The sequence below is a fragment of the Mya arenaria genome, chromosome 2 (genome assembly GCF_026914265.1).
Source record: "Mya arenaria isolate MELC-2E11 chromosome 2, ASM2691426v1".
NCBI lineage: Eukaryota > Metazoa > Mollusca > Bivalvia > Myida > Myidae > Mya > Mya arenaria.
This window is the reverse complement of record NC_069123.1, coordinates 53,497,065-53,506,752: the sequence shown is the minus strand read 5'-3', so window position 1 is coordinate 53,506,752 and position 9,688 is coordinate 53,497,065. Positions and strand designations below refer to the sequence as shown.

At 36.0% G+C, this 9,688-nt stretch overlaps 2 protein-coding genes across 2 annotated transcripts; one reads left to right on the top strand and one right to left on the bottom strand.

Moving 5' to 3' along the window:
• The first annotated feature begins 2,473 nt into the window (after positions 1-2,473).
• On the top strand, positions 2,474-5,586 carry LOC128244243 (ankyrin repeat and SOCS box protein 13-like). Its single transcript, XM_052962262.1, has 6 exons — positions 2,474-2,508; positions 2,847-3,022; positions 3,350-3,500; positions 3,720-3,854; positions 4,780-4,974; positions 5,372-5,586. Exons 1-6 carry the CDS (start codon positions 2,493-2,495, stop codon positions 5,509-5,511), a joined length of 813 nt encoding a protein of 270 aa, XP_052818222.1. The 5' UTR covers positions 2,474-2,492; the 3' UTR covers positions 5,512-5,586.
• Positions 4,992-9,688, bottom strand: LOC128244232 (endothelial zinc finger protein induced by tumor necrosis factor alpha-like). Its single transcript, XM_052962251.1, has 5 exons — positions 8,750-9,688; positions 8,285-8,429; positions 7,319-8,076; positions 7,131-7,214; positions 4,992-6,832 (listed from the first exon to the last, which is right to left on the bottom strand). The coding sequence occupies exons 1-5, from the start codon at positions 8,789-8,791 to the stop codon at positions 5,861-5,863; spliced, it is 2,001 nt and encodes a 666-aa protein (XP_052818211.1). The 5' UTR covers positions 8,792-9,688; the 3' UTR covers positions 4,992-5,860.

Sequence of the window (9,688 nt, the reverse complement as noted above, 5' to 3'; positions counted from 1 at the left end):
TTAAATTTGTTAATAAATACTTGAATATTAGTGCTCAGTATGAAAATTATCTTTAATGTAACTGAAAAATCCCAGGAAATCCAATGTTAAACATCAATGTATTTTTAATAAAATATTATAATAATTTGAATAATAATGAACGAAATATGTGTTTATCCTATAATTGTAAATGTGAATATTAATGTTTTCATATGTGATCGATTGCTTTCTGAAATAAACTGAAAATCGTCATATTTGTTTGTTTTCCGTTTCATCTGTTTTAATTGAAAGGTCCAGTCAGTGACCAAATGGTTGGTTTCAGTGCAAGATGGCATCTCCAAAACGCTCGACTCGAGCCGAAAATCAACGTAATATCTATAATTATGATAGTTTCTTGGAATTTAAACATAGCCTATCATATGCCTACCTACCTAGTATATTTATATCCATATTTTCCTTGAAACTGATACCGCTTTCGAGAACACTTCTGCAATGTTTCCAACATGTACACAATCCGACTGGTAGGTTACACTTCCATTTATCATTTTGGCTCAGATTTAGTAGAAAATGAGATAAAAGTTCGGGAAAACCGCATAAAACACTTAAGTTTTGTTAAAATATAACAGGGACTGCGAATTCTTTGACTTTTTTTAGTGTCCAAACCAAAAGTATAACCTTTAACTTTTTTTACTTACGTTTGAACAAGATCAACGAATTACACTCGACTGGTTTTTAATGTCAACATGCCATAACCTCATTTTCCGCTAAATCTGAGCCAAAATGATAAATGGCACTGTAACCTACCAGACGGATTGTGTATTGAGCCGTGGGTTCAGTGAAAGTGCGCCGTTACAATGGGTTTTCACACTTTTATGATTGCCAATTTAAGGTTGTCAGTATAATGTTTGTTTCTTTTGTAATATACCGCCGATAATTACGGGTACAATTATAACTAATAAACACTAATTAAGGCAACAGAAATTGCCAGTTTTAAACATCAGTTTGCAAGAATTGCAACAAACAATTTCACAAGATTTTATATTGAACCATTTCGAACTTCACGGTCTTTTTCACAGTTTTATGGAAGATATAACGTCAAACTGAGCGCTCATATTCAAGTAATTATTAACAAATTAAAAACTAATGAGTGATTAATTTAAAAAAAAAAATGTTTAAATCATGGTCCGTAAGATTCCGAAGATGGTCCGTAATGTCCCTAAATCTGGTCCGTATTGTCCCTAAATCTGGTCCGTAATGTCTGGTCCGTAATGTCCATGGTCCGTAGTGTCCGTAATTCGGTTGCAGTATGACCTGATCCTGCCACGTCCACCAGCGTGACCTAAATTTGAAATTCGATGCAAAGAGGAAAAATTACACCATTAGAGCCGCGATAAATGAAATCTGAATGTCACACAGTGCCAGAATTTTGTAAAGAATGAAAGGCTGCCATTGTTTGACTATTTCCAGGTTCCATCGGCTGAAGACGTGCACACAACAGCGAGTTAAAAAAATACACACACTGCAGATAGTAGCACAACGCAACAATCAAACTAGGGTTCTGTAAAATGCGTTCCCCTTAAAGCGGGACTTGTAACGGCACTAAGCGACTTGACAAAGGTATACAAATCAGGCCTAATCTATGTCAGGTACATGGTTTGACTACCGAAAAAATTGTTACAGTCCGAATATAAAAACTCTATGCTTTGCTGTTGGCAACAAGTTATGTCGCGAGGTGAAATTAATAGCGATCTAGAAGAAATATGTTTTTATTTTATACTATGCCAGTTAATGTAGCCGAATTGTATGCAAACTAAATGTCATTTCGGAAATGACGTCTTTAGAAATTTGTTTCAGCCCCATTCCATTTATAGTAACAATTGAATCCTTTTCCACAACAACTTGGTAGGTAACGAAGAAGGATTGATGAGAACATTATTAATAAGAGAATGGAGGCCGAGTTGGCAAAGAATGTTACATATATCGGGTACGAATCCGTACCGCACGTTTGTATTACATGATAGAATTGAATTGAATTGAATTGAGTTACAAATCAATCGTCAATCTACCATCATTTCTCCATAATACAAACAAAATGTCGGCGAGGGAGTGATCCCGATAATTGAACCTATAACGTGACACACCCAATAATGTATTGTTACCCTGTCTAGGGATTTCAGCGTCACGTATTCATGAGAATGAACATTGTTCGAACTCTAATAATTTAATGTGAGCACACAGATAAGCTTTTAAAATACGAGACGTCAATTGGATATGCTTGTGCCAAAACCACTCAAATTTTCATGAGAAGGGTGTGTACTGAATTGAAAAAGATCAACAACAAACACGATTAATTTTGCAAACCCCTGTTCCCGCATGCACAGAACATCCATAGAATAAAAAGACCTGGATGCACACAACCACGGCCGGATTTGTTTAGCACTATGTCAAATCCACCATCTTCTGCGGTTTGAACTTTCCCGCGAAAGTTAAAGACTCTTCACAGAAGAAGGGATATGGATGACCGTGAAGGTATTCTTTTAACCAATTAAGACATCTGTATGGTCGCTCTGAACTAGTTTACACCCCTAACAAAAGTAGATACATTAATACATAGTTCTTAAGCCTGTCAACTACTAATACGTGCGGCAATAACATTTAAACTTATTTTGTCTTATGTGATCGTATTGCGGACAAGTTGTTAAATCGGATAGTCGAAAGGACTCTCAAACACACTTCATATACATGTTATGAACAGGTATAGTATTATAGATTTGTGCAAAACGGAATGTTGTGCAATCGAAACTATTTGAAAAATCAATATGCTATGTCTCTTCAGTCTGTCTATTCAGAGTATTCTTCTGTTGCAGGTCGTTATCCTTTACACGCTGCATGTGCAAAGGGGGACGCTGCACTCGTTAATGATTTGATTCATGCGGGTCACCAAGTGAACGAGACCAATTTCGACCTGGTCCAACCCCTACACGAGGCCTGTTTTCGGGGGAGTATAGAGTGCGTTCAACAGCTTTTAAATGCGGGAGCACAGGTATACATAATGCATCTACTATGTAGGCATATTAGTCCAAATTATTTACCTGGACGGATTTTTTTTAGTTTTTGTATGGCAAATCCTTCATGGATTAGAAGAATCCCATATTGAACGTCAATTGTTTTAGATTGATAGGCATATTTGCATTGATAGGCAATCAAACTATAATCTTTTAACGTATGTGAAAACGACCTCGGTCCATTTATAACAGTCATGTACGTTGAGCATTTTTCTTTAAGGTTATGTATTTTTGTAGTCTCCTTCCAGTAAACGGAACGCATGAGATAGCCTCAATAAAAATGATGTGTCACATTTGTGTTCTAGGTTAATGGACGCAACATCGACGGAGCCACGCCCCTTAGTGACGCATGTTCGTCCGGGAGCGTCGAGTGTGTAAAAATGTTACTTACCAACGGAGCTGATGTGAACCCGCAACTATTGCTGTCATCACCGCTTCATGAGGCAGTCTTGCGAGGCAAGTGGACCGTTGCTATTTAGTCCGACAATTACTTTCTAAGATTTGAAATCGTGAACTGTCCGTTTAGCACGTTTGAATACTGATTTTTGGTTAAATCTGGATTTCAAACGGTTCCGCTTTGTCCTTATATATGATCTGGAAGGCATCTCTTACCTTTGTCAAAACTGCCATCATCAGCATTGGATCCACATTCACCCTGCGTTTCCTTTCTTGTAGACAAATGGGAGTGTGCCAGTTTGCTGGTGGATGCGGGTGCAAACCTCAACCACACCGACTGTCATTTCGGAACTCCTCTACACGCGGCTGTGTTCAAAGGCAGCATCAACTCAGCGAAGGTTTTGCTTAAAGCAGGTACGGTTTCTGTATTTCTTTACACGAATTATCGACGACGAATTATGTCTGGTATATTTGGTTCAAATAATTATATTGAATACTGTTCTATTAATTTATGTTAAACTTTTAAATGTCTATAGGTTAAAACTTCAAATACACGATGTAGGTTGAACATACAAGTAATGTTCATTTACTGATTGACAATTAGCCTTATATTGTTCTTGTTTGCCTATTGGATACACAATTGTGTGTACTGGTTGCTGAAGTGAATGTCCCGCCTGCGTTGTGGATATACAAATGAGTGTACTGGTCATACTTATGTACGTCTCGTGTTTTCCTATTATGTACGTCTCGTGTTTTCCTAGTTGATACTCGAATGGATGCATCGGTTTTGTTGTTTGCCTAGGGTAGGTAGGACTTACTGTACTAGCTGGTTGTTGTAATGGAGACCGATTTTCTTAGAGAATGCACGATTGATTGTACTGGTTGCTGAAGTGAATGTGCCGTGTTAGCCTAGTGGATTTACGAATGCTTATACTGGTTGTGGTAATGAATGCCTCCTATTTGCCTAGTGAATGCACAACTGATTTAACTGGTTTTGGTAATGAATGACTCGTGTTTGCCTAGTGGATGCACGAATGTTTGTACTGGTTGCTGTAACGAATGCCTCATGTGTGCCTAGTTGAACTACGAATGAATGCTGGTTGCAGTTGATGTCTCGTGTTTGCCTAGTGTATGCACGAATTATTGTATCAGTTGTGGTGTTTTTCTAGTGGATATGAATGCATGTTCTGAAATGCCACCTGTATGTTGTGATTTGGGCAAAAACGTATCGTCATAAAGCCCAGAACAGAAATGAATTACCGTGGTAAAATGTCCCTATGTTTATCCGACTCATATCGCTTTTTATAGGCTGCAATGTGAACTATATCGCTTTTTATAGGCTGCAATGTGAACTCCATCAAGATACTAAGTACCCCTCTCCACACCGCCGCACGCCAACAAGATTACAACATTGCCCTACTGTTGTTGATGTTCGGAGCAGATCCCACAATGAAGGACAACTATGACCGGCGGGCAATCGACGTCGTCCCTAGCGCTACATGCAGAGTAAAACAGTTATTGGCTTTCTGGGAAAGTAAGCGAACACATTCAGCCTGTGTTTCTTTTAATTATCGATTCTGTATAAAATATTTTATTGTTAAGCATTGCTCTTCATCAAATTCAAACCAACTATATATGTTTCGTTATTTATCGGATTCAACGCACAAGTTTAATGTGTTATCGTCTGAAATAAATACTGATTTAACCAAGTAAGATACTATTATTTCCGAGTGTCTGGTGTTGGCAATATTTTCATACATTTTGGTACGCGTCGACAGACGAGCCATTTTATCCAATATTACGTGCACTAAAGTATACCGTATTACTAAAAAAATAACCGTATATCACGTATTTTCTACGTCGTTCTTCTGAAATCCATATTAGTTTTGCCTTGCTCAATAGAAAACACCCATGGCACTTTATAATTTCAGATCAGCCAAGAGAACTAAAGTTTTTGTGTAGGCAAATTGTTCGAAGGCATGTTGGCGCGGGGCGAATTCAAGACTTGCACAAACTACAGTTACCGTTATCCTTAATAGACTATCTTCAATATTCACATATAATAACTTGAACATGGACAACAGCTTTATGTACAAGCTAGTATTCACTGTTAATTATTTGTTTTGAAAAAAGCGCTATAAAGCCAGTCTTTGTTTAGTTTTCTATCGGAGAAGACCATTTTTGTGAAATTCGACATAAGCATTGGTAATTACAGGAATAAACTAACAGACTATTTAGCAATTAATTCCTTAATAATTGCATACAAAATAAAACAGATTTGGGTATCAAAACTCAGATTTAGTTCAAGCATTACACAAACTTTTTTAAATGAAAGGGGCTGTCAGCGCACAGTCGAAAAAAACAACGTGACGAGCAAAGCAAAATCAATATAGATAATATGGATAATACGATAACATGCGTTAAACTGTAACTACATCGGTGTGTTCATCGACATGCTTTTTAAAGTCGTATCCGTTTGTAAAAACTAAGGCACAAACAATACAAGGAAATTCTCCATTTTTGTGGACACCTTTCAAATGACCACGTAAATTACTTCGGTCCGTGAAACCTTTATCACATATTAAACACTTGTGGGGTTTTATGCCATTGTGCATGTTAATATGTGTCTTGTAGTGTTCTTTCAGGAAAACTTTTGAACAAATAGAACACATTTGCATATATGGTTGCGGATGGGCTAAGTCTTGTTCATAATGATTCTGCTTTATATGCTGAAAGAGTCTGTTCGAGTTTTTGAACTTTTCTTTGCAATATCTGCACGACGATTTAATTTTGCCTTCCTCAAAATTTTCAAAATGTACTGCTCGATTGTGTATATACCAAGAAGAATGTCTAAGAAACGATTTATCACATCGTTCGCATTTGAAAACCTTGCCACATGTATGTACGTTGACGTGGCTTTTCAAAGAGCCACTTGTCTTGAACACTTTTCCACAAAAGGAGCATGTAAACTCCTTCCTAAGATCTTCCGGTCCGTGAATAGTGCGCATGTGCCTCTTAAGGCGAGAAGATAAGTGAAAAGCCTGTTCACAAATCTCACACTTAAAAGGCGGGTCATCAACATGGACTGTATCAAGATGCTGCTTCAGCTGTCCCCTACAATTGAAGGCCTTTCCACACACTTCACAAATCTGAGGATCTGTGTGAATTCGCATGTGATTACTGAGGTACCTTTTGTCGTTGAATACTTTCTGACACACCTCGCATGCCCATGTGCCACGTGTATCCACATGCTTCTTTTCCGTGTGCTTTTTCAGCTGGTAGTTTGTGTAGAATTTACACTCGCATTTGTCGCAACGAAATTGTTTTTCACTATGACTCCACTTTTCATGGAATCTCAAATTCTTTGTTTGCGAAAATGAACACGGACAAAACTGAAAAAAATACTTATTGGTTTATACAATTTGTTAAATACGTTTTTAATAATCAATTATATCAATCGTTTTAATTTCGACAATGTCTATGCTGTATACTATAATACAAGTACATAATTGAAGCTTCTGAATTACAAACTCGATCAAACGTTTGAATAATACAATGAAAACTACAGGGAGAAAACCAGTATTCAAAATATAAATCCTGATTAGACAGGCAGGCTAAGGCCACTGAACAAGAGACACAAATGTACAAAGAATGATATTATTCGATATACATGTATCAAAATAGCCATACCTGGCATTTATGTTTTCTTGGCAAATGGGAGTTTCGTATGTGAGATTTATACTTCAACAGGTCGTCAAATTCTGCGCTGCATACCTGAAAAAATGATCAATTAAAATCCAGCAACACTCATATTACTACAAGTGAACAAGTGGACAGACAACTGTAATGTCATTATAGATATACTAGATATATTTTACCGAGCATAATAACTTGTCCGAATGAAGAGTTTCATGCCATTCTTTTTCTTGTTTGTCCCAGAAGTTTTTATAGCAAATATCACACATATACGGACGTCTTATGTGTTCTCTTAAATGTAGTACAAGCTTTTTGTAGTTTGTAAACTGGATTGGGCAATTTAAGCACTTAATCACTAGATGTTTTTGCAAGTGTGTCTCTGTAACGGCTTTGTCATCCATACTTGCTTTGCAAAGATTGCAACTATGAAGTGTTTTCCCATGTTTTCTAGATATCCGTACCATGTCAATAAACGTTCCAGTGACTTCATTTCCTTTATCGTCAGAAAAAGCATATTTCAAAGTAGTATCACTGACTATTACATTCCGTCGGATTGTTCTCTTGTGTCCCCTATTTGTGTCCGAGTTTTCAACAATGTTTAAACTGGTGTCGGAAATGCTATTCCCTTTGAAACTGTGTTCTTCTTTGTAGACAGTTCCATCAGCCTTATAATCATTATTCTGCATAGCCTTTAGATCGCCGTCCTCTTTAAGATATTGAACTGCAGAATTGGCGTCTGCTGTATCCATTTCAACTATTTCTTTTTCAGCATCAAACTCCTCACTGTTAGAACAAACCGCTACATTTACATTGCGTTCGGTGTGGTTCTCAATAACGCCGAAGAAATTACATTTGGGAACATCACTGTTAATGTCATTATGTGTTTGATGAATCTCGTCGATGTCAACATTGGGAACCTCACGCGCATTGACTATTTGACCTGAATAAAAGGAAAGAAAACTAGTGTTTTTTAGGGGTAACATTAAAATACCAAGCGTGCAACAAACGTAAACACCTGATAAACACCTTTTTATAACTTCATAAAATTAATGCCATATTAAATACATTTAACTGCTTTGGCTAGTGATTTGTTTCAGTAATGCATTGAATCAATTATTACAATTATAAGTAGATACATGGACACTTACAATAAACGTGGAATTCACTTGCAACATCACTTCTTGTTTCAAGAAATGCTCTTCCCAAATCAGTCCCAACAAAGATGCTTTCTTCACTGTCTGGACACGTAATTATAACCGCTACTTCTAACTTCTTAGCCTTTAAAAGCGAACACTGGAAAATAATGAAAAAAAATCTTGTTAGATTTTTCCCTGCAGTTTTAACAAAAGGAAGATATCAAAACAGTAATTCCTACGAAAAATATGAACGTAAATCTTGTTCTTGATAAGTTAGTTGACAAAAGATTGGAGCATACTTGAGTACCAGTACTACTTCTTATCGAACCAACATATATGCTCTTATAACATCAAATTTAGCTCCGTAAAATTTATAATATTGATGAACCCAAACCCTGTATTTCAATATACAAAAACCTTATTCTAGTTTATTTAAATTATATAAGTCATAAAAATAGGTAAACAAACATGACTTACAACTTTTAACAACTCGGAAACCTCGTTGCTGTAGTTTTGCATTTTGCCAAATTACCTTAAGTTTAGTACATAGAATAAAGGTCGGCAATTAAAGATTAAATATCGTCTCCATAGAAACACATTTTTTTATCGTTTTCTATAAACCACGACTGTAACAACAATTACATGTATACTAGTCATGGGTTGATCAACCAATTAGGATTTTCATACACAATTTGATTTGAGGAAAAATATAGAAACATTTGTCCCCAAAAATCTATTGTGTTGTCCCTATTTGATATTTTCGCAAGACCTGTAGCTAGGTATACAATGTCAGAGTAAGACCCAGGTTTAGCGAAAATAAATAACACTTGCTATTTGATATGAGAACATAAATAACACTTGCTATTTGATATGAGAAAATAAATAATACTTGCTATTTGTTATGAGAAAATAAATAACACTTGCTATTTGATATGAGAAAATAAATAACACTTGCTATCTGATATGCTAAGTGCCAACTCTAACTAAACTATTAACATGTATTTGAGTCATCTCTGGGCTTGTTTTACATATATATATATGTAGCCATGCATTCTTATAAATAGTTTTCCTTTGATATACACATGAATAAAATTTTATTTAAAATGACAAATTCAAAAATAAGGGAAATAATTATGTGCTGAAGGATGTCCCACTAATAAAAAGTGCTTTCCCTTGGACAAACACACAACGTTGTGTTATACCCGAAATGAGTTTAGATACTTTTTGAAACTTTTAAATAATCTCCTCAGTTTACGGTTTTACTTAAAATTTGGATGACTGTATAGACAGTTCTAGTAAAATAACTTTGACATAATTTAACAAATCGTTCTGATACTTTTGCTGCAATTGCTTCAAAGACTGTTTAGATAGCTCTACAGTAATTAGCCACAATAATGCGCGTTTAGGTAATTTTTT